General features: G+C 44.7%; 1 protein-coding gene across 4 annotated transcripts in view; it reads left to right on the forward strand.

Annotated features, from left to right (window-relative positions):
- The window catches only part of Ptprn2 (protein tyrosine phosphatase, receptor type N2), a 752006-nt gene that overhangs the window by 305976 nt on the left and 420828 nt on the right, over positions 1-25202 (forward strand). For 3 of the 4 annotated variants that reach the window (NM_031600.2, XM_039111861.2, XM_039111862.2), the window contains 4 exons: positions 5285-5633; positions 20599-20802; positions 22318-22361; positions 24564-24949. In NM_031600.2, the coding sequence (NP_113788.1) occupies positions 5285-5633; positions 20599-20802; positions 22318-22361; positions 24564-24949 (983 nt within the window). The remainder of the gene's footprint in view (positions 1-5284; positions 5634-20598; positions 20803-22317; positions 22362-24563; positions 24950-25202) is intronic. The other variant, XM_039111863.2, reaches the window with a different exon arrangement.

Below are 25202 nucleotides of genomic sequence, written 5' to 3' on the forward strand. Positions count from 1 at the left end.
ACAAAGTACAACCACACGCAGGAGACTTCGTCCCTTTCCTGAAGGCGGGAGTACTACATCCCTGTGAATTCATGCAGGTAGGAAGAGCTACACACAGTAGGTGCTACAAAGCCGAAGCACTACTGGAAATGGACACCACTGGAAGTTGAGACATAGATCAAGAAACACAGAGAGCCAAGTATAGAGAGACAGGGAGAGAAGAGAGATAGATCTAGGTGGAGAGAGACATAGAAACACAAAGGTGGAGAGAGAGATACACCAAGATACAGAGACTGAGACATGCACAGAGAGGTAGAGAGAGATACACACAGGGACAGACGTGAAGCAGACAAGTGGAGAAAGATAGGCAGACAGACATAGAGATTTATGACAAACTGAGAAAAGAAAAACACCGGTCTCCACAGTTCCCATGGCTAAATGGCCTTCTAACAGTGATCAGGGCTGGATGGCTGGTACCTCCTTTCACTCCCTTGGCAACCAGAGATCCAGTGATCCAGTGTGTCATGCTACGAGGTCATCGCATTAGGAAGCCTTGGACATGACCCCTCCCCCACTGTTATATCAGGCCAGAGGCTGCATCTTGATCAACGTGACTGTCAACACTGCCTTTGGGCACGCCGGAGAAGATGTGTGTTATGTGGTCAATGGTGTCTTGATTTGACTTTCCTGGTTTGTTGTGGATCCTTGGCATAAGAGAATATCTGATGAGCTGAGTGGTCAGTGTGATGATGACAGGTTTTATCTATATAGAGTGTCCTGTGGGACTCCCAGGACCTCTGGGCCTTGCTGTCAATCTGAACAATAGCTATACAATCAGGAATTGGGTACGGGCTCTGAGAGAGGCACCCTGTTCTAAGAAGGAGGCTTGACCTTGCCTCTAACACTGTAACCTGAAAATCTAATAGCAAGGGGAGCTACTGTCTCGACAACATGGGAAGATGGGTAAATGAGGCAGGCTTCAGCCATGACCAGCCACACTGAATGCAATCACTTCAATTCAGAGAGTTTTGCTTTTCTGAACCTCTCTGTAGTGTGATATTAATTAGCTATCAGTTTCTATGACCTAGCTTGTTTGTTAATTGTCAAGCTGTTGAAAGGGCCATGTTAGAGTTATTCTTTCCACTAGAAAGTCACCAGAAGGTCAACACACAGTGGCAAGAGCAATGCTGGTGGTGATGATGTTGCTGATGGTAGGGATGCTGATGCCATACAAGATGATGTTCACAGATGAGAGGCTGAGGATGGTGATGGGGTGCTGCTGCCACTGGTGAGGATGCTGCCCTGATGAGGATGCCCAGATAGTGGCATCACCACATTCCTCCTTAGAGTCTGCTAAGCTAGGCAGTCTACTGTTCATTTCCTTAATCTTTAAATCCACTTTCACAGAAAGGGAGATGGTGGTTTTCTTCTTCAGGTTTTCCAGGTGTAAAAGTACAGCTCGAAATCAGAGCTGTGGAGTTAATGCACACAGTTCTGTTGGCGGAAGCACTCACCTTCACGGTGGGCCCTCTTTCCTGTTAATTCCTCACTGTGGTGCACTCTGCCCTTCCCTGCAGTGAGAGTTGGGTAAGGTGTGTGCCTACAGGAAAGACTCTCCTGCTGAACCTCAGAGAATCCTCAGAGAATCAGCTGCATCATGCCTCCCAGTGGTCCTCACCCAGCACCCCAACTGGACCATCCATATGATTGGAAACTTCTCGCATCACAAGTGCCTACCTTGATTTGGAAATGAACCAGCCAGCCCTCTTGATTCTATTTTGTTAATCTCTAGGTGTCTTGTGTACTACTCGATATTACTTCTGGGAACATCTTGTTATCGATAGGTTGAAACTCAAAACATCTTCTAGGAAGAAGAGGCGGTGGAAACATCTGCAATTTTAAACTCCGAATGAACGAGAAGGTAGAAGGAAGAGAACAGTGGCAGTTTTCCTCCACGGCATCCTTGAGTGTCTGATGACAAGAAAGGATGGACCCAGGGCTGAGACTGCCCTACCTGTCCACTTATATGTGACTGATGCTCAATCATTCTGAACCTTATGTCAGGGTGGGTTTAGAATAGACCCCCTCCTCTGAGTCACCAAAGTAAAGTCCCCTTCTGGTATTGACGCCCATCTTTAGGGTCATAGTTGCCCCCTTTGAGGGCAACAGAGTGCCAAAACCATGGGACCAGGGAGTGGGATACTGGGAACCAACATTTTCTGTGATTTTTCTCAGAGTCTCTTATTTGTGCTGTGTGTTGGAATGCTCTTCCCTTCTCTTCCTCTTAATCTGAGTCAGAGTGTAAACACTGAAAGCAGATCGTCCGTCCCAGCCTGCTGCACAGATGTTGGACTGAGCCTGGTGTCTCTCTGCCTGGAGCTGTTCAATGTGGGGTGCTAATTAGAGATCCTCTGAGTGGAGCCGTCAGGCTGCATCAGAGAGAGGAGAGAAAGCCTGCTGCAGGCACATTAATGAGCATTCGGATGTGGGCCCAGCCTCCAGTGCAGTGACCTGACCCGGTGTGCAGACAGAGAGGAGCAGCAGAGCCTGCAGCTGACTCCTTCACCTGATTTGTGGGGAATGGCCGGAGGGCTGCTCTTTTGGCGGCATTCTCCCTCGAAAGCCCCTCCTCTTCTGACCTTTTATTTTCTAAAAGAAGAACAGCTGATTTCAGCTTGTCTTGCACAAAAAAATAAAACAACAACAAAAACAAAAAAACAAAACCCCCAAACCATTTAGATAATAGGATTATGTTATTTTGGAAACAATAACAACAGCAGAAAAAGAATCGAAGAGGTAATGTTGGAACTCCTTTGTCAGAAAAAGTAACTTTCAAAAGGTGCAGTGTTCAAGTTTCTTCATGGGAGCTACATATAACTGGACACATATCAAACATTTCCCAACTTTCGGCTTCCTGTAGGACTGGAAAGAAAGCTTGGCTACCCTACCCCTATTCCTGAGCATCATGACCTGAATTCAGATGCCCAGCACCCAAGTGAAAGCCAGGCATGATGACACACTCCAAAGAAGAGCAGGAAGAGGCAGGGCCACCCTTGAGGATTTTTGGGCCAGCTAGCCTGGATATATTAGTGAGGCCCATGTTCAGTGAGAGTTTTTGTCTCCAAGTACCAATCCAGAGAGTAATTGAAGGTACAGTATGCTAATTTCTGGTCTTCATATGCAGATGCACACATGTATATGCCCAGAAACATGTTCTCTCCCTTCCCCCTCTCTCTCCTCTCTGTGTATGTGTGTGTGTCTATCTGTCTCTATCTCTATCTCTCCCTCCTCTCTCTCTCTCTCTCTTGCTCTAACTCACTCTTGCTTGGGCATTACTACATGCAAGAGTCTAAGCTACTTACATTAATGGCACTTATGGCTGCGAGCCTCACCCAGAGTTGTTCCCCTTAACTTAGATCATGTGCTCCAAGCATAAAAGCAAAAGATACCAATCAATGCAGTTTGAAAATATATGTGTGGGTGAGACCCTTGGACCTTCCCCACCATCAAGGCATCTCTCAATAGGCTTCCAGAACAACGTTCTTTGTTTTGATGATCTCAAAATTGGAATGTACTGTGTACATCCATGGAATGTTGATGAGGTCCCTTGTCAGAGTAGAATCATGAGATGCCTAACATTTCATACCATGGTGATGTAATGGACCCTCATCCTTCTAGTGGCAGAAAGCATAGAGAAGACATATTCTCCTGGGAACCCCTGATTCAAGGAGTCATGTCAAGTTGAGAACAAACTAGTGAATAACTGCAGTCTGTCCTAATGTGCTCCAGCAACATTGCTGTGTGGGACATCAGCACAGAAAGAGTAGGATTTAGATTCACTTCAGTGAATAGCCAGATGAGGGGAAACAAGGGGCTTCAGACAAGGCCCTTAGAACCTCTGTTGCATGAGGATGTGTGTTTACAAGAAAGCTATGCTCCCGAGTCACAGAGAACACCCAGACAAGCAGAAGATTCTGATATTTTTCCAGAAAAGATGTACAAATGGCCACTGAACAATAAGCTTTCTCAACATCAGTAGCCACCAGAGGGAAGCAAACAAAACAACAACAAAACATGATGATACAGTACTTCCCAGCCACAAGCATGGCTGATATAAGTACTATAGGGATGATAAATGACAGTGTTAAAGAGACTTCCAGTATCATTCTTTGGTAGTGTTACAACAGAACATAGTATCTTTTGCAGTGTTAAATATAGTGATAATATGATAATATGACCTGTATTGGCTGGGTTTGTGTGTCTACTTGCACAAGTTGAAGTTATCACAGAGAAAGGAGCTTCAGATGAGGAAATGCCTCTATGAGACCCCAGCTCTAGGGCATTTTCTCAACTAGTGATCAAGGGAGGAGGACCCAGCCCATTGTGGGTGGTGCTGTCCCTGGGATTGTGGTCTTGGTTTCTATAAGAAAGCAAGCAGAGCAAGCCAGGGGAAGCAAGCCAGTAAAAAACATCCCTCCATGGCCTCTGCATTAGCTCCTGATTCCTGACCTACTTGAGTTCCAGTCCTGACTTCCTTTGGTGATGAACAGCAATGTGGAAGTGTGAGCTGAATAAACCCTTTCCTCCCCAACTTGCTTCTTGATCATGATGTTTGTGCAGGAACCCTGACTAAGCATGACCTCCAATATGACCCAATGAATTCATCGCTTAGACTTATACACAAGAGAACCAATATATGTCCGTCTTCCAGACTTGGCAGTGTACAGCTCTCTAACAGCTTTATTCTAAGTATCACAAAGTGGAAGTCTTTGAATATGGAAGTCTGGATGCCCATCATGTTATCTATGAATAAGCAGAATATGGTAACCATACACAGAGGGGATTCACTCAGCCCAAAACAGGAAGGGGGACCTTGGCACATGCCATGAAGTAGGCCAGATGCAAATGGAGACATCATAGCATGGAGGTTCCATTTACAGAAATGTCTACAGAGGTACAAGCCCTCAGGTGCATAAAATAAAACTGGTTGCCTGGGTGATGAACGGGAACCTGAACAGTGTTCTGAAGATGGGATGTTATGGGATTATTTAGTGGTAATGTTTGCACATCTGTGAATACACTAAAGACCACAGGATTGTGTGATTCCATGGCCTGCTGCATCTCTAGAAAGTGCTACTTAAAAACCATCACTACGGTAACTAAGTGTGGGGCTCGACCAATCAACACAGCTCATGTGTCAGAGAATCTTTTCACCATTTGGGCATTTGTATGGAGCCCAGGCCTCCTGAGCATGGATGGTTGTTGGTTAAGACCTAACCTTACTTCATCTCTCTTTTCCCTCTAGGGTGAGGACTCGTCCCCTGAGAACATCCTGACCTATGTGGCCCACACATCTGCACTGACCTATCCTCCTGCAACCCGGGTCAAGTATCCCGATAACCTTCTGCGACCCCTTAGCCGGCTCCAGCCAGATGAGCTCAGCCCCAAGGTAGACAGCGACATAGACAAACAGAAGCTGATTGCAGCACTGGGTGCCTACACTGCTCAGAGGCCTCCTGGAGAAAATGACCCAGAGCCACGGTATCTTGTGCATAGTCCCATGCGAGCACCAAGGCCCTTCGCAGCACCTGCTTTGTCTCAGAGATGGCCTCTACCTCCTGGAGACTCCAAAGACTCCCTGAGTATGGGTGATGGTGAGTGTTTTGGTGGCCTTCTCTCACACTATTGATGGTTTCTTCCTGGAGGGTATTTCCATCCCATGCCTCTTGTAGACATAAGTGTGACAAAGAGATCTCATGTGGGTTCAGGCTTTCTCATTGCAGAGAGGAATCCTGCCATGGGGACAGGGGAAGAGGCAAGTGCTCTGGGTGTAGATAACTGGCTTAGCTCTTACCCTTTACAGCTGAACCCTGGACTCAGTCATTTGTCATATGTTTTGCAGCACAGACTAGGAATGCTGTCAGATGTCCCATGCTGTGTCACTCCAGGTGGCCGGATTCATGGCTAACACCCAGACATGGTTAAGTAGTTACTCCTCAGAGGCATCCAGTCTACAGTTAGTACCACCCACAATGCCATGGTGTATAGTGCAGACCTCAGTGTAGCCCTTATAGGCACTGTGGTTTTCAGTTTCATGGTAAGAGTGGTGGTGAACTTGTGTGGCTGTTATAGGGCACACCTTTAGGGGGATGGCAGCTATAGGTGCTTGCTTCCTCCTGCTCCTTTACAGCTTATAGAATGTCCTGGTCCTTTCACTTTCTAACAACCTTTCTCTGAGACCATCTCAGACATATTATGCTGTGCTGCTATCTATAGAGACAGGTGGAGTCTACAGCTAAGCAGAGAGCACCCTGAGGAGTCAGCTGAGGACTGCTGCGGCAGCTCTTGTCAGCTGTGAGCAAAGCTCAGTTTTCATTGACAATCCTAGTTCTCGCTGCTGCTTTCCAGACAGGCAGCCCCATTCGCACATTTTCCTTGCCTATCCAAAGGCTGTTAACATTTTCAGGAATGCAGTTACCACATGGCCATTAAGAAGATTTCCTTCTCCTTGCTGATTTAGGGACAGCATGTATGGACCAGGTGGTGTGCCTGCTAGAGAAGCATGCACGCAGAGATCCTGTGTAACACTCTGTGTTTGCTAAGAAGACTGTAGCCAACAGCTGGGCTTTTCTTAAAGTATTGCGCTTCTGCTGGTGTTCCTGTCATTTTAAAGCAGCAGCACTCTGAGGGAGCCCTTATCTTGAGCACGTGGTCTCCTGCACCTTCCCAGCTCCTGGACTCTCTTAACTGGCCTCACTTGCCCGCATAGCCCTGCACAGCTTCTTGTCTTGCATATAGATGGTGAACTTGGTCCTTGACTATCACTTCAGCAAGTCTGCTTAGGGCAGATGGTCATGCATTCTCTGTGTCCCCTGTTGTTTCTCCTCTATGGTTAGATAGAGTCCTCTGCTTCTCTCTGACTCCCCTTTCTCTATTTCCTTTCCTATCTTCCACAACCTTGAAAATAAAAATCCTATTTGGACTCGGCCATAGTGATTGGAACTAAGAAGGGAGACACTACTTTTCTACCAATGGACAAAAATCTAACTGAACAGTGGGATACTTGTGAATAGATTGCCCCACCTATATTCTCCATGGTCCTGTGGTCCTGCTGCTTGCCCAGTGTGCAAGCTACTTTCCCGAGCTGCTGTACATATGGTCTTCTTAACCTCACTGCTTGCTTTTAAAAGCACAGCATATAAAAGGCTACACACACACACACACACACACACACACACAGACACACAGACACACACTAGAACTGGGTGGGGAACCCTGTGCTGTGTTGCAGGGAACCAGTGCATGTCTTGAAGCTTCAGCACATGGCCCGCGTCTCCATGCTTGTACACCCCGGCCTTCCCACATGACTTTGAACTGAACTCAGTCACTGTTACTGTACCTGCCCAGGCTCCAGTAGGGTATAGAGAGATAAGGACCAAAGTGTAGTCCCAACCACAGTGACACAACTGCACACGAGCATTCATGGAGACAGAGTCACAGAGTATCTTTTCAGGGTTCACCTTTTCCAACTGCATCATGGCTCTCACAACAGGGCCTGTGCAGGCCTTTGAGCTTCTGGAAACATCTAGGCTTCTCCTCATTCTCATCTGCAGCTTTTTTTCTCAGCAGCCAGGTCAGTTTTCTGAAGGAGTTTATAATATTATGAGTTTTTTGCTGAATGTATCCCAGTGATGTCTAACTCATTTCTGCAGGTGGGTTGGATCACCTATGACTTATGGTAGGCTCTGGCTTTATATAACATTCATATGCAGCTCAGGGACTGAAAGGTTTCTCAGTCCTTTGGTTTTCTGATCCCATCCTAGAAAAACCACTCCAAGCCAATTCTCTCCTTAAAATATTCAAGTAGATATGTCATGAATGTCCTCACACCCCCGTAGTGGCCCATGGGCTCAGCAAAGGCAGGGCACCATGCTCTCCATTTGTGTCCTGGGACTAGCTTGGACAGTTGCGTTGTTTGCTGGGTTAATGAGTGGACACATCTGAAAATCATTTCAAGTATTGCTCAATTAAGCTTCAAAAGCTGTGTTGTCATCAACTTTACTTTCCTGGAGAGAAAAACTTACCTCAGAGGTTAATGGTACCCAGGCAAACATTTGGATCATTTTGGGGAAAGCTGGATTCACCAAGAACCAGTAGCCTAAATACCAACCAGTTTTCTGCTTTGGTTAATAGCCCCTGGACTTTGGTCATTAAAGCAGAGTTTTAATTCCTTTTATCCATGGAATCATCATACCATGGGGCAGACAATGCCCCAGTTAGACACCCTACACCACCAACTGAAACCTCTAATGCCAGGAAGGGGTCTTGGTAAAAGAGTGTTGGTCATGTGCCTAAACCACTGCAAAAATAGCAAGTATATACATTTGCATAACAGATACACGAGAGTCATTCTACTTCCCCCAAGAGATGTGGGAGGTCCCCACTCTTTGTGGGACTTATGAGGCTCTTCCCCAAGTTCTGCCACTAGGTAGTAGCTGTCCACATGACTTGTCCCTTTACTCTTACACTTGGACTAGCTCTCCCCAGTCCCTGGATGGAAACTTAGGTGGCAGAAAGTTCCGTATCCACATTTTGTTGTTGCTCTTTTACATTATTTTAAACTGCGGGGCAAGCAAGATGGCTCATTGTGTAAGAGTTCTTACCGCACACACATGAAGACCCGAAGTCAGATACCAGCATCCATTGAAAACCAGGGAATGGCCAGGATGTTCCTGTAAAACTAGCACTGTGAGAGCAGATAGGAGAATGACTAGAGCCAAGTGGCTAACTCCAGGTTTGGTGAGAAACTGTCTTAAGACAGCAAGACAGAAAGGGACAGAGCAAGTCCCCTGAGAGCCCCCTCTAGTCTCCACACATGCATTCGCACAGAGCAGTTTGGCTTCTATTCTCCCATTCTTTACCAAGGCTACATATGTAATACTTTCCTTATTTCCCTCATAACCACAAGGAATGAGAGGTGGACTACTTGAATGGAGAGTCCTATAAAACACACCCTAAAAGCATGGGCACCTGTCCCAGCATGCATCTAGGCCACTTCTCATACACCTATCTCTGAGAAATGAACAACTCTTAACTACAATATACCCCTCAAACTGGAGAGAGGACGTTTTTCCATTGTCAGGTTGTTAGCAGTCGATTCAGACAATACACTGTTGTAGAAACCCAGATGAAGAGAGAATAAAGTAATAACTGAATTTTTCTGAATCTTTTGAAAATAAGCAACATTTAAACATTCAAATGAACTTCAGCCATCAAATGGACTATGTCTCCTCCACACAAACGAGGCACCCTCAGTTCTTCAGGATGATGGGGGTGTTAGAACTGATGATGACAGTGGCAGAGGTGGTGATGTGGATGGTGGTCACAATGATGCTGGTGGCCATGATAGAGATGTCGGTGGTGATAACAAAATGATAATCAAGTAGCGTGATGTCATAGTGAAGAGAGTGATGATGGTGGGAGGTTAAATGGTGATGGTGCTAATGATGATGGCGAAGGTGGTTAGGATGGACGCAAGATCAGTGGGGTCCATGGTGAGGATGATGATGATAGAGTGGTAGTGATGCTGGTAAAGGTAGTCATGGTGATAGTAATGGTGAGGATGGTGGATGTGGGGTAGTGAAGATAAGGCTGACAGTAAGGATGATGATGATGATGGTGGTGGTGAAGGTGGTGGTGGTTATGATGCCAGTGATGGTAACAGTAAGATGTTGAGGATGCTGATGATGAGAAATGGCAAAGGTGGAATGAGGGTGAATATAGAAAGCAAGATAAGTGTGGGTGTGACTAAACCACGCTTCTCATATGCTACTATATACTACACAGCAAGCACTATTATGTGTGATTCACATCTTGCCCACTGAAGCAGGTTTGCAGTGAGCCGTCTGCATGCTATCACTTGCTCACTAAAGCATGTAACGTTTTGTTTGGGAAACCCTACAAAGACATATAATTTTAGCAGGTCAGGCCCGCGCAGCTGTGCATACAGAGTCACTGTGAGGTGCTCTCCTATCCCGGGACTACATATTTGATGTTCTGACATTTCATGTAATTGCTCTGCCAGAGCCCACACAAAGCATTGGAAGGTACTTAAAATGTCATTATGAGCTGGCAAGAGCTCGGAGATGCGTAGTTCACTGGACAGAACAGAAGCAGGCCTACTTTGATGGCATTTGACTGTGCTGAGCTGTACTTCATCTTCCAGCAGGGCAGCTGAGCTTTTAGAGAAGCATTTTTTTTCAGTGCCACCCTTAAGGGGTTGACAGTGAAGCCTCCGTGATACTTGGTGTAGGCAGAAGATGCCTGGTGTGTGCTTCATTGCTGTTATGTGGAGATGGCTTCTGTTTTAGGTTACTGACTCCCTATTTGCTGGCCAGCAACCTAGAACCTCCCATGGTGTCCCTCAAGTGCTCCCAAAGCTATATTTCCCATATGCGCACATGGGGAGATTCTTTCTTAAATGAGAAGGAGCACTTGTAGAAGCTACACTTTATTTCATCTGGAAGATGGAGATGTCTGTTTCATAGTTACGCCACAGCTGTGGGCATGACTGTTGGTCATTTCTCCCTTTGTGTGACCTTCGTCTTCAGAGTACAGGACCGTGGATGGCAGGGTGCTCATTCCATACTGCTGCCACATTTCCTTCCTCTTTCGATGAGATGAGAAAGAACTGAATGGGGACCGTTGGCGAGTGTGCTTCTGAAAGGTTGTATGTCAGCGGAAGGTGAGAAAAGCCCCTTCTGGACGACCATGCTGAGTGTTGGCCACATGGAAGAGAACCTCCCTGATTCTTTGCATTCGGCTTTCTCAAAGCCTCACTTGGGTAAAAATCACTGAGAGGCTTCAGGAAGTTGGATGGATATCCTAAATCCCAGGGGCATGCATGACAGAGCTGGGCTTGATCTGGGTCTGGCGACTCCAGAACAAGTTGCTTTTCCACGTGTTGATGCTTGTCTGGAAGGGTGAATTCCATTGCTTGTGAATGTTTGCTTAGTGTGCTCTGCACAACTAACTTGACTGTAAGTAGCAGGGACTCCTGACACTGTTTCTAGCAGAACTAATGCAAGACAACCTCTCCTGAAGGGTGCTTGGGCTGCTGTGAACTCTCCATGCTAGACCCGATCCTTCCACATTTCCCACAGCTTAACCACCAACAATTTAGGTCCCCACTTTTCTGTCCCATCTCACATCCAGTCTGGCAGGAGATGCCCTGCTTGCCATCAACAGATTTTTTTTTTTTTTTTGCCTTTCTTCTCCTCTCCTTACCAGTGCTGTACCCACCTTCCCTACCACTGACCTGGAGATCATCTCCTTGCCTTGACCTTGTTTCTATGCTGCAGAACTAGAGAGTACCTTCTGGTGATAATGGGACTTACAGAGGCATGGAGAGGTCCTGCCCTTCCACAGAGAAGATAGCCTGAGGGAGCTGAGAGAACCAGCCCGGTGAGGGAGCAGAGAGGGATGTCTCAGAGGACATTTAAAAGTTCCAGCTTGTCATAGTCAACAGGCAAAGTGCTGCCTGCCCCACCCCATCCTAGGAGGTGCCTACTGATGACAACACAGCTTGAATTGGAGGTTAGTTTGCATCTGAAAGGGAAGTCGTCTGTCCTGGATGGTGAAGAGGCTGTGAGTCCTAGTGTTTGCAGGGAAGCTCAGGAATTTCTGAACTAGGGGCAGGCAGTAAGAAATGACACATCAGGGTCTTGGGCATCACAGCTGACCTGATGCTGGGATAGCATGAGCCAAGAAGTCAAGCCTTTTGTCTTTGAGCTCCTAGGAAAGGCTCTGCAGGTTGAGGATAGCAAACAGACACTTGTCCTGTGCTTTTGGATGCTCTGGGGAAGGGACCACTTATGCAGATTGGGCTGTTTGACTGTTGATGCTCACTAGAATCATGTAAAAAGCTATCATCCTTCTACAAATGTTGCTTCCTGTCTTGGAAAGTGCTCTCAGAACATGTGCTAGGTCTCACTAACTATATGCCCCCCTTCTGGTATCCATGCCTGCAGAGGGTAGCATCTTCCAAAACACATAACCTCTTGATTTAGGGATTGTACCCACTTTTATATTATAGTTCAAGAACACAGACCAATTGCATTCCGTGTACTCATTAGGTTTAACATACACCCAGAAATTGTTTTAATTACTTTTTATTCTGTCTCATTTACCTATTTTATTAATTTTTATTAAATACCCAACTTACACTTTCGCTTTTATAACTTAGACTCTAAAGTTAAAAAAGTAAGCTCCAACCTCTGATAAGTCATCACTTGGAATTTATCTTTTTAAAAAAATCAGTAAATTAATTTGTTTGGTAATAAAATATGTAACAAATTTCTAAAAATTATTTTTAAAATGAGGGGTTTTAGACTAGGAATATTTTAAAGATTTATAGTAAGTTTGGAAAGATGGTTTTTCTCTGTTTATGTCAACTTGTCAGTTTGCAGGTGAAATGCATGCAGCAGTTTACAAATAGTTATTTCGCAGAAGTTTGGAGGCTATTTAGTTGAAATTCCAGAAAGAAAGTTGCAGCGTGAACACTGAAATGTGTGACAGACTGAGTGACAGTCAGCCTGAATACCTGTCTGTTTTAAGAGGAAAAATAGTTGTTGGGAAATGTCACTCGGTCATCTAGTGGGTCTTGTTTTCTTTGTTTTGTTTTGTGATGCAAACTTCTTGTATAGTTCAACTGACCTGTAATGCCAGATCCTGCATCAGCCTCTGAAGCAAAGATTGAAAATTAAGGGCATAATTGTGTGGAAGGCTATCATTGTTCATATACACACATGCATAGCACAACATCCATACATACCATATACACATAACATATATATATGTATATATATATATATATATATATATATATATATATAAACGAATGCATACACACATCTATGACATATGCTTGCACACAGGTACACACATCTGTACATATCCCAACATGTTCCGACTCTAGAAAGACTTATTACATATCATAAGCAATCTTAATTTATGTGCAAAGCCAACCATTAGGAGACTGTGAGCCAGGTGTGGAGATGCAGTTCTGTGATCACAATACTTCAGAAGATGGTTGTATAAATGGAGACAGATGGATGGTTAGTTGGGTTTATTGGTTGGTAAGTAGGTGGAGAAATTAATGATAGATGGATGTATAGAGGATGGCAAGGATGGGTGGAATATGTGTGTGTGTGTATGTATGTATGTATGTATGTATGTATGTATGTATGTATGAATGGATACTTTGAGTGGATGGGAGGTTGAGTGGAACTTGGGGCCTGACTTTAATGGCCAAATTCACATTTTATTTTCATATTGAAGTTTATACTTTGACAAAAATGGTATTAAAATCATAATCTTTTAAATTAAAATTTAATGTATTTTAGATGTATGGCTTTTTATTGTATTTCATAGGTGTGATTTTATTTTGTATGTCTTGTCTTCATTTATGTATGTGAACTATGTGCAGGTCTGGAGGCCAGAAAAGGCTGTCATATCCCATGGAACTAGAGCTGGTATGTATGTATGTGAACCAGTGTGGGTGCTGGGAACTGAACCAGGGTCCTCTGCAAGAGCAGCAAGTGTTTTTAACCATTGAAAAATCTCTTCAAGTTCCAAAGTACAATATTAATTTGGGTAATGGGCTTATTGAGAGGCTGTAGCTGGCCTGCATGGCTGAACAGCTAAGGGTTTTTGACTGTGTCCTGTGTTACTTGCTCAAGGGTTGCAGTGAGTGAGCTGTGGTTGGAATTTATTGCAGAGATCCAAATGCTTATCAAAGACTGGAGTGGAGGAAGGGATGGGCAATGATGGGCATACCCAGTCCACATCATTAGCTCATTACTGAGACAGTGCTTGTGATGTACTGTGTCCTTAGGGTATGACTTCACTGGATGACAATATATACCTTATTGGCTTTCATTGTCCTATAAAAGAATAGTTACCACGAGATCAAAACTCCCTGAATTCTGGGACAAGACTCAGGCCATCCCTCATGTTGGACTCCCAAATCTATGCCAGAGTTTCATCTGTCTAAGCCATATGAAGTCAGTTTTGTGACATGGCCGTCCTCCTCCATTCTACTCAGCTCTTCCCAGCTCCACAGCTCTAAGCCCTCCACGGAAAGGGCATCTTATACTTGAGAAGTTGGCCTCCACTAGACTTAGAATCTGTTACTTCACTGGGATCGGGGGAGAATTTGGATGTAATGAGATGCATGGACAGAAGTGCATAGGAGTGGGTTTTGTGGTGTGTACTTAGGTAACCATCCCCAAGTTGCAGGTTCCCCATGCACTCTGCTGACAGTTGCTGTTCTGAAGTGAGGCTGTCCTATGAGATCATCAATGATGGTGCTGGTCCTCTCTACTCAAGTGTACTTGAGTGCATATTTCAAGTGTACTGCTTATCTCCTCCTCCCACCAACATGCAGGAGTGCTGTTCACAAAAGCAGTGTTGTCATATGTCATGGCACTTCTACCCACCCCAGCCTTGTTCCTCTCTGACTCTGAGTAGACACCTAGTTTAGCTGTCCTTTCTCTGCCCTCTGGGAATACGGTACCTCTGATGAAGAGTACATGTATTTACGTTCATGAGTGATTGCTGAACCTCTAACAAGAACTATGAAATCCATCTTCCCTCAAACTACATGGACAAGCTCCTCTCGCCTCCCCCCATTTTTTAATGTACCTCCAAAATGTTCCATTTTCTCTGACCCCATGAGCTGCCTCCTCTTCCCTTGGGATTTCTTGAGCTTTAGGGGGAGGGATTTAGGGCTGAGTGTTCCAAGGTCTCTCACTCTCTGCATAATGTCTGGCTGCAGGTGTCCTTATTTCTTCCCATCTACTGCAGAAGGAGCTTCTCTGATGATGGCTGAACAAGGCACTAATCTATGAGAATGTCATTAGCAGTCATTTTTGTTACTTTTTTTTAGAACAGTAGAATTTGATTTTAGCCTAGGTCTTTCAGCTATCTAGTCTCTGGTTATTGATCACCAAAGCAGAGTCAGGTATGGGCTCCATCTTGTAGAGTGGGCCTTAAGACAAGTCAGATATAGGTTGGTTACAACCTCAAGCTCTGTGCCACCATTGCCCTAGCATATCTTGCAGTGAGGGCAGCATTGTAGATCAAAGGGTTTGTGGCTGCCTTGGTGTTTATTGGTAGCATGCCCAGTAGCTTTCTGTACCAAAGATGTTAGAACACAGGGGTAAAGGCTCTCTATAGGCAACAGCTTGACTTCTTTATGTTCCATGAATCCTGGAGGTGTTGTCTCCAGCAATGATGTCTTGTTAGATTGTTGTGAGCAACCTATAATCTTGGCAGCAGTCTGGGTTGTTTGGGGATTCCCATGTGTTTCTTTTCACCAACAATTCAATTAGATGTAATCCAACTCCAGTATTGGAAGCTTCATTTGGTGAGAAGAGACAGCCAATTGGGACTCTGACTTCCCCATTATTTGACAGTTACACTTCGATTGGTTTTAGATATTTTAGGAAGCATATACTGTATTAGGTTTCCCTATTAACCATCAGATGGCCCTAAATTTTGGATGTCTCTTCCCATATTCCCTCCCACTACCCCCTTTCATCCTCGTCCCCATATGATCCTGTTGTTCCAGTCCCCTCCATCCATCTATAATTATCTATTCTATTTCCCTTCCCTAAGGAGAACTATCTGTCCCCACTACTCTCTAACTCAGTAGTTCAGATTGTAGCCTGGTTATCATTGACTTAAGAGCTAATATCCAGATATAAGTGAATATATACCACACTTGTCTTTCTGGGTCTGAGATTCCTCACATGAGATGGTTTTTTCAAGTTCCACCCATTTTCCTGCAAATTTCATTAAAAAAAAAACAGCTAAGTAATACTCCATTGAACCACATTTTCTTTATCTGTTCTGTTGAGGGACATCTAGGTTTTTTCCAATTTCTCCTTTGTGAATAGACCAGCAATGAACATCATCGAGCAAATGTCCCTGTGGTAGGGTAGTGGTTTGGGGTATATGCTGAAGAGTGCTATGAACTACCACACCGATTTCCATAGTGGACATTGAAGTTTGAAATCCTACTACCAATGGATGTGTGTCCTTCTTACTTCTCATCCTTGCCAGCATGAGCTGTCACTTGTTTTATTGATCTGAGTTAGTCATTATGGCAGGTACAAGATAAAAAATCTCAGAGTAGTTTTGATGAGCATTTCTCTGGTCCCTAAGGATGTTGAACACTTCTTTAAGTCGTTCTCAGAGTCTGAGTTTCCTCTTGAGAATTCTTTGTTTATATCTGCTGCCCATTTTAATTGTTTTTGTTTTATTGACATCTAGTTTCCTGACAATTTCCTGTTTCATTTGTTTTATTTTGTCTTTGTTTTGTAGGCTGATGTTTTGCATAAATGATAGTGTCCTTTGCTATTCAGAAACCCATTAGATTCATGAGGTCCCATTTATTAATTGTTGATCTTAGAGTCTGTACTAACAGTGCTCTGTTTAGAATGTTTTTCTAGTCTGTGTCAATGAGTTCAAGGCTATGCCCCACTTTCTCTTCTATCCAGTGTATCTGGTTTTGTGTTGAGGTATTTAATCCACTTGGAGTTGAGGTTTGCTCAGCATGGATCTACTTGCCTACTTCTACAAATGGCCATCCAGTGTTGACCAGCACCATTTATTGAAAAGGCTGTATTTTTTTCTAGTGTGTATTTCTGACTTTATAAAAATGACCCAAGTATCAATGGGTGTTTTTCACTTACTTTGTTAGATTTATTATAATATTTGAGGCTATTGAGAAAGGTGCTTTTTTCCTGAGTTCTTTCTTATTCCATCGGTCATTTGTATATAGGAGGAATGCTGATTTTTGTTAATTAATTTTGTATCCAGACACTTTAGAGAAAGTTTTTATCAGCTGTAGGCATTTCCCAGTGGAATTTTAGGGTCACTTATACATATTGTCATAGCATCTGCAAATACAAACATCTTGATTTCTCCCTTTTCTAATTATATCCTCTTGATCTCTTTCAGTTGTCTTACTGCTCTATCTAAGACTTCAAGCACTACATCGAATAGGAATACAGAGAATAGGCAATATCTCCTTGTTCCTGGTTTTAGTGGCATTGCTTTGAGTTTCTATACATTTGGGTTGATAGTGTTTATAGGCTTGCTGCAAACTACCTTTATTATTTTGGGGTATGTCCCCTGTATCCCTAATCTCTCCAGGACTTTTATCATGAAAAGGTGTTGAAATTTGCCAATGGTCTTTTCTGCATCTAATGATGATCATGTACATTTGTCTTCTGGTTTGTTATATGTTGGGTTACATTGATCAATTTAAGCCATCCTGGTATCTCTTGAGATGAAACCTACTTAATCATGGTAGATCGTCATTTGTATGTATTCTTGGATTCAGTTTGCAAGTATTTTTGCATCTGTTTTCAAAAGGGATATTCTTTTCAGGCCCAGTCTATTTGGTGTTCTGTACACTTCTTGTACCTGAGGGAAGATTTCTTCTATGATTTTGTTGATTTCTTTCTGTTCCTTTGACCTTAGTTTCTTCTCTTTCTCCATTCTTCTTATTTTAATTACATATTTGGTATTATGGTACCCATATTCCCTGGATGTTTTGTGCCAGGAACTTTATAGGTTTAACATTTTCTTTGCCTGAAGTCTACATTTCTTCTATTGTGTCTTCAGTGTCTGAGATTCTTTGTTTTTTTCTCTTGGATTCTGTTGGCAAAACTTGCTTCTGAGGTTCCTGTTTGAGTTTCTGAATTCTCAGTTTCCGTATGTCCTTCAGTTTGGGTTTTCTCTATTGGTTGTATTTCCACTGTGTGAGGAAGGAAATCATAGATTTCTTTGATTTGGACACTTCTCTATTGTATTCATAAAAGCTGTTTTAAGGACTTTGTCTCGTGTTTCAGCTATGTTGGAATACTCAGGCCCTGCTGTGTGTGGTACAGGGTGTGGTACAGTGGCGTGGCTCTAGCGGCAACACACTGTCCTGGCTATTGTTGGTTTTGTTTTGATGCTAGTTTCTAGGCATCTAGGATTGGGAAAAGTATAATTCTAGGTGCTGGGTATTTCATCTTTTTTTGTTAGGTAGATATTTCATTCCTTAGTTTCTGTTTCCCTTTCTCGTTCTTAGGATAGTGTTGTAGCTGTGTGTTTCCTGGTAGGAAATTCTTCTAAGGTCCTAATTTTTGTGGGCACCAGGGGTCCTGCACATTAGAAGGTGATACTGATGAATGGAGATGGGCTTAGGGATGCAGAGAAGGTATCCTAAGGAGGAAAGCAGGGTGTGCTACCAGGATCTGCTTAGTCTCCTGAGAATAGGGGCAGATATCAAGGAGAGACCACAGCAGGTGGTCTGTTACAGAACTGAGGAAGAGACTTGGGGATTGAACTTGGAGGAATGGAGGGAAGAGGTGAGGATCTGCAGTTAGCCTACTTGTTTCCCTGGTCTGAGTGGCCTAGGGAGAGTGCCTGCTGGAGCTCAAGGGTCAGAAGTGAAGGTCGTGAGATCCACTGGGGATAGGGTTGGGATGGAGGAAGTACAGAAAAAGTGGTCTGCTGCAGAACTGACTATGAGACTGTGGGATTGGGTTTGGAGAAGCAGAGGGAGAGGTGATGATCTTAGTTAGCCTAGCTATTTCCTGGACCTCTCTTCCCTCTATGCTGTAATGTGCTGTGGCCTTCCCAACCTAGCCTCTCAGGTGGTGGAGGTCCTGTGTACTGTAATCTTTCCACGTGTAACTTTTGCTATTTTCAGATTTGCTCCTAATCACCTGTTTCTGGCCTGTGGTCAAGCCCATCCAACAGGTTTTCCTTCTTCAATCTTTTTTTCCTTCTATATCCCTGTTGAGTTTTCCTGGTTTACCCTCCTGACTGTGTGGAGAGCCTGGGTAGCCTTAACTATAGCCTCTCTTGAAAGTCAGGGTTTTGACTCCCCTTGTGAGCAAGCCACTGTACATGGTGCTTGGGTCTGTACACACAGGAACTGAACTGGTTGACAGAGCCTACTGGAAGACTTTTCAGCACCAGCTAGACTTCTGTATTATCCTGATGCTCTCATGGGATTGCTCTTCCATGAGCACTGTCATTTGGCATTCCTTCCTTGAAGACGAGGTCTTGTAGGTCTCTGGTTTCTGCTGATGGGGCTCTATGAGACAGCAGCAGCAGGGACTCTCAGAATGTCCTGCTAGACATCCTGTCTTTTCTTGGCCCTGGGCAGTTCTCCCTTCATACTGCATCATCCCTGCATACCCATCCACAGTGCACTTGCACATAGACTTCAAGGGGTCTGCCATAGCCCCTCAGTATGCTGCATCCTTACATCCCAGCCACTACCTATGACTCCAGATACCTGAGCTTGAGGGAACTTTCCTGCCCTGAAGCTCATGCTGAGATCTAGAAGTTGTTCAGAAGCAAAACTGGGCAGATGCAGGGGAACCTTGGTTTCCCGACCCACATCTGTCTGTGATGGAGGATGTATGACACTTGTGGGACCAAAACAGTGGGGTCTTGTGTCAAAGCAAGGAAGAAAGGAGGGCAAGAGAGGTAGAAGAAAGGAGGAGGAAGGGCAGGGGTAGGGAGAAGGAAGAGGGGATGTGAGAAACATCCATAGAGAAGCACACGCTGGGTCTCAAACAATGTTTGTGTGGTTGTTTGCTCATTGTAAAAGTACTATGTAGCCACTGTTAGTTGAATGCAAAGCCTAACGCAGATACTCAAAGATGGACCCAGAGTCTAAGTAAGCTGTATCCCCATCAATAGATCCCATACCTCTCTCACCATGGAGCCTTGACCTTTCCCACACTTTTAGAGGATTATTTGGGGTGTTGGGGAATATAGAATTGTGGTGAATATTCATTTTCAAACATGACTCATATGCAAAGGTTCTTTTTTTTTAAAATCACTTTCCTGTCTTACAGTTGGTCCTCTGCCGCAGCTGCCATGAATAGATGTTAGTTAGAGCTATTAAAGGGTAGAGGGTGCAGACTTCAAGCAGTGTGTGTCCTATGCCACCTTCCCCTGGGCTGTAGCCTAGAAGAAGGTTCTAGGCCCCAGGCAAGTGACAGTTCCTGAGCCCCTGTGTGTGTACTCATTCCCAGCAAAGGTTTGACTGGCTGTGTGAGGAACCTGCCTTCTGAGCTTGCTTCACACTCAGCAAAGGGGCCACTAGGCTCTTTATCTATGCAGGATACATTATCATGCTGTTTGGAGTGCCTGACTGAGGCTTGTCTCCATAAGCTTCCAGGAGTATAACAGCTGTCCATCTTGGCAGCATCTGATTGGCTAGGTGGAGTGAGACAGTGGTGTATGAACCCAAGTCTCCCTTTATCTTGTGATTGCTCTGTTTTCTAGGAGAGACAGATACAGCTTATTCTTGTTGATATTATGGTTTTTTGCTAACCTGAAAGATCCCCAATGAGATGTGAGCTCTTCCCTAATTGAACCTGTAGCTGCTTCTCAGGCCATCCCTCTCCTTCCCTGAGCACTCAGTAAGTCCTTCCTTCTCTGTGGGCTCTATGTCCAGCTAAACACAGGAAAGTCATCCCACCCACAAAGCCAGGCCACTTCTTATGCTCTAGCTCATTAACTCTGACTTTGTGCCCCTAGACACACTCCTGCGGAGTCTCCTGAAGGATCTGCAGCAGCAGGCTGAAGTGGACCGCCTGGGCTCCCTGAAGCTGGAGGAGCAGGCAGATTCAATTGCTGGAGCCATACAAAGTGATCCTGTAGAGGGAAGCCAAGAAAGTCATGGGAGAGGGGCCGAGGGACAGCTGAGAGAGCAGGCGGATGCCCCAGAGGAAATGCTTCAAGGTGACCTCCTACTTCTTGAGTCCTTTGCAGCTGGGTGTCCACAGGAAGGGAAAAAAGCCACAGAGAGGGACTGGAGAAAGGAGGGGGCCTGGAGAAGGAGTGAGGCCAATACCATGAGGAGGAGGAGAAGCCATGGATAGGGGAACTAGGGAGGTGGTAAGACCACAGGAAGAGGAGGGAGCTGTGAGGAGGGGAGAGTCCTACTCTCCCCATAAACGGGTTCTTTCTGCTGGAGAGATGGATCTGTATTAAAGATTTTTATCTATTTGAACTTTTGCCTCTAAAAGCTTTCTTAACAGACTAAGCTTACCGAAGCAATTAAGTTGAATGGCAAATTGCTCTCAGGGAGGAGGTTTGATTCCTGCGTGCTGAGGTTCAGAATTAGGAAAACCTAGGTGTGGTGGAGAGTGCCTTTTGTTTGGGTCACACCGTATGCACTGTCAAATATTTGAACAATAAACTGGAAAGGGTTTATTCAACTGTCTGCATCTACTTCCTTGGCTACTTGGAGCAGCAGAAAGCAGCATGCTCTGTCTTATCTAGAGTGGCTGCTCAAAGCAGACAGGCCTCTAGGCTCTGAGCTCTGAACATGGTAGGCATACAAAATCCTGTTGAAAGTCAGATGGGAGGTAGCGTCCCCTCCTTTTGGACTGGAACAGAAGCAAGTCACCAGTGTCAAAGGGGGAACCAAACATAGGAAGATCGAGAGTCCCCTATGAGTTGAGGGAGGTTCCCTGAGTTATACACCCTTGGGAATCTGTTTTAGTTAGGTTTTTTCCCTCAATGTGACACAAGCTGGAGTCATATTGGAAGAGGGAACCTCATTTGAGCAAATGCCTCCATGAGATTGAACTACATACAAGTCCTAAGTGTATTTTCTCGACTAGTGGTTGACGTGGAGAGGCACAGACTACTGTGGGTGGTGCCACCCCTTGACATGTGTTTTGGGGTTTTATAAGTAAGCAAGCTGAGCAAGCTACGATTAGCAAGCAAGCCTGAAAAGCAGTGTTCCTCTTGATCCCTGCTTCAGTTCCTGCCTGACATTTCTGCTCTGACTTCTTCAATGATGGATGGTAAACTATATCTGAAACTCTTTCTTTCCCAAGTTGCTTCTCACCCTGCTGTTTTCTCACAGCAATGGAAAGAAAAATAGGGCAGCATTCCATTGGCCAGAGTAATAGCCCACATGATCTTTAATATGAAGTTGTTTGGGTAGACTTGTCTGTTTTTATACCTGTTAACTATGGTGAGACGAGGGGTTCTCTGAGCTATGGCAAACGCTGAGGATTCTGGCAGGTATGTCTGGGAGAGTTGCCTGCAAGTGATGCTGTGTCTACATCTGCTTAGCAAACCCCTCTCTGCTCTGCAGTTTATAGTTACTCTGTGCTAGAAATGTGGTCAGGCTGTTACACCTCGTGTGCACACGAGGATTTTGTATGGTCATCATGTAATGCACTGGGACACCCATGTAGACATTTTTCAGGGACTTGGATAACATGCTTCTGTCTTTTACAGATCACAGACTACCAGAAGTGGATGACCCAGCAGCGTACAAGGAGGTAAGATGATATCATATTGACCTAAAGATCATGCTGTTATCCATCATCCTTAAATCTATAAAATGCAGTTTCCTAGCTACTGGAAAATATTATGGGGAAAATTCTCATAATCCTCAAATTGAGAATACCAAAGAATGTGCACACAACTATATAGATCTAGGTATACAATAATGTCTGTTTTCAGACTGTAAATGAATAATATAGAGACATGAAAATATGGTGAATTCAAAATAGGAAACTAATATTCCCAGAATTCCCCTCCCATAAGAATATCACAGGACTATTTTGTAGACCTGCCAGTTCCTGCATACTTCTTCTGAGGCCCTCTGGCTGAGAAGCACAGACCCTTGAGCATCTGGCATTGCCCCAGCTTCCCTGGTGCCTTGTGCAGCCACACAGTTGTAGGGTACTCCATCACAGAGGTGGTATAGGATTTAAGAAAGGCCTAGGTCTTATGAAAGGGCTTAGTCAGCCAACACCTATATACAGTATGTCAACAGTACCCAATAGTTTTATTAGACTTGGGGTATGTTCTTGCTTGAATACTGAGGTCTCTAATGTAAGTTTTAAGGAAGCAGAAATTCTTCCTTAGCAGTGATGCCACTTGGGTCTATAAAGCCTGCTTATGTCATGTTGCTTGCTTGTGGAATGGTACCTAATGAATGCTAGCAGGGAATACCAGCAAACTGAAGTCGCAGCCACATTGGGCTTTCCATCTGAGTGGTGATGGAGAAAGTGGGTCAGGAAACGGTTTCTGCATTTGGGAAGTGGAACAGATGCCACCCAGGGCCCACAGTCTTCAAGGTTGTGGTCTCAGAATTCACTCTGTACCTGAACTTGGTGAAACCATCATAGTCTACTCATGGCCTCCTTGCCTCTGCCATGGCCTCCCTGTGCCCTGGTTGAGCTCATCTCTATTTCCTGTGTTGTGCTGACTTCTCTACTGCTTGAGTGCTGGAGTCTCTGAGCTCTATTTAGTGGCACCTTTCCCTCATATAAGATCCCTCCATCTGAGAGACCATTATCCCCTGTCTTTCAAAAGCCCCTACTGGATAACCAACTGCCTTGTATCATTGTAAATCAAAACTGGAGTAAATGTCTTCATCAAAGTATATTACATTCACATATTCAAAAGGAAAACTCATAAATTCTAGTCAAGTGGGAATGATTTCCCTCACAGCTATTTATTTCTTAAATATACGTATTTGGTGAAGTAAGTTACAAAAGAAATCACACCCCCAGTTCCTGTCTAGTGTGAAATCAGAAATATAATTTCACAGTTAAAACTACTCCACTAGAATGATAAGGGCTTTTGCTTCTGTACACATCATGAGTCACAGCTTGGAGGCCTTGTCCTCATGGAAATATCACTTTTGACAGAAGTTAGATGCTATGTCAAGATCTGGAACTGAGGATCTCCACTGTGATCATTTGATGTCCAGCTACTCTAAGGCCAGGTATATGAAGCAGAGGCCGGAGAGCGGGCGATGATGAAATGAGGCTTGTGTGGGGCAAGCAAGTGCTAGGTTCATAACCATGAGCCACAATCCTAGCACCCTCCTGCAGATGCCAGTGTGTGCCCAAGGAACCTGATATGGAGAAAGTGGGGTCAGGCTGGGGAACATCATCTTTACCTGGAACAGAATGTCATTAGAATGAGTGCATGTCACCCCAATGAGCTCAGTCCAAGGTTCTCTTCTGCCACAGTTTCCCTGACTGTGAAAAGGGGGTATGGATGGTCACAAACTCCAGGAGTTTATTTAAAGGCTGAATTCACACTTACGAAGCAACTCTTGTTACATCTTTGTATGTGGGAGCGCTCAGCTGAGGCAAACAATGACTAAGATTTGTGGCAGTTGTTAGGTGTTCATTGCTCCTAGAGGGGTCTTGACACCATGTGGATCACCTTTAAAACTAGAGATACTGACAGTGTACATCACATACAAAATCAGATTCTCCAGGAAAGTGTGTGAGGGAGGGTGGAGGAGTAGGAGAGAGCTCCGTGAAGTGACTTCTCTGACACCTTGACTGGTGTCTAGAGGAGTCTAGATATAGTTCTGCACAGACACTGCCCTCCTTTCTTGCATATTACCCTTCAGGGAAGCCTTCTGTCCTTCTGCCATGTGACTTTACTTCTAACCTGTGTCTTGGCAGTCCCTTCTTATATGTCATATCGTGGGTCTTTCTTCTCTTCTTTGTTAGGTCAGCCGTCTGAGTTTCAAGCTTGGGGACCTCTTGAAGGACCATGGGTCTCCTCTATTACCTGAAGCTCCCCTTCTGGAAAAGTCCTCCAGAGCAGAGATGAAGAAGTCAGAGCAGCCTGAGGAGGTCTTGTCTTCGGAAGAGGAGACTGCCGGGGTGGAGCATGTGAAGAGCCGGACTTACTCCAAAGACCTATTGGAAAGGAAGCCGAACTCAGAACCCCAACCCTGGAGGCTTGAGGACCAGTTCCAAAATCGAGCTCCAGAGGTGTGGGAGGATGAACAAAACCTCAAGTTGGCAGCACAGGGACCCCCTAGTGGAGGCCTTCAGCTGGAAGTGCAGCCTTCAGAGGAGGAACAACAGGGATACATCCTCACAGGAAATAAGTGAGTGGCAGCTCTGTCTTCTATTCCCTGGAACCCCGAGACCCTGGAGGGTGGCAGTGCCTCATTGAAAAGTGGAAATGGGTCCAGGTGTGTCCAGGTGGCTAACCAGCCAGGAGTGCCTTCCTTGGTTTTTGAGCTTAGCATCAGCTTTAGGGCCATGTTTTGAAGCCAGGAACCATGCCAAGCTATATGACTCTTGTCTGCTTTCTTGACTACCGTGTATCCTGGTGGTCAGAAGCATCTGCAGAGGACA

This window comes from Rattus norvegicus, chromosome 6 (genome assembly GCF_036323735.1).
Source record: "Rattus norvegicus strain BN/NHsdMcwi chromosome 6, GRCr8, whole genome shotgun sequence".
In the NCBI taxonomy this organism is placed as follows: Eukaryota; Metazoa; Chordata; class Mammalia; order Rodentia; family Muridae; genus Rattus; species Rattus norvegicus.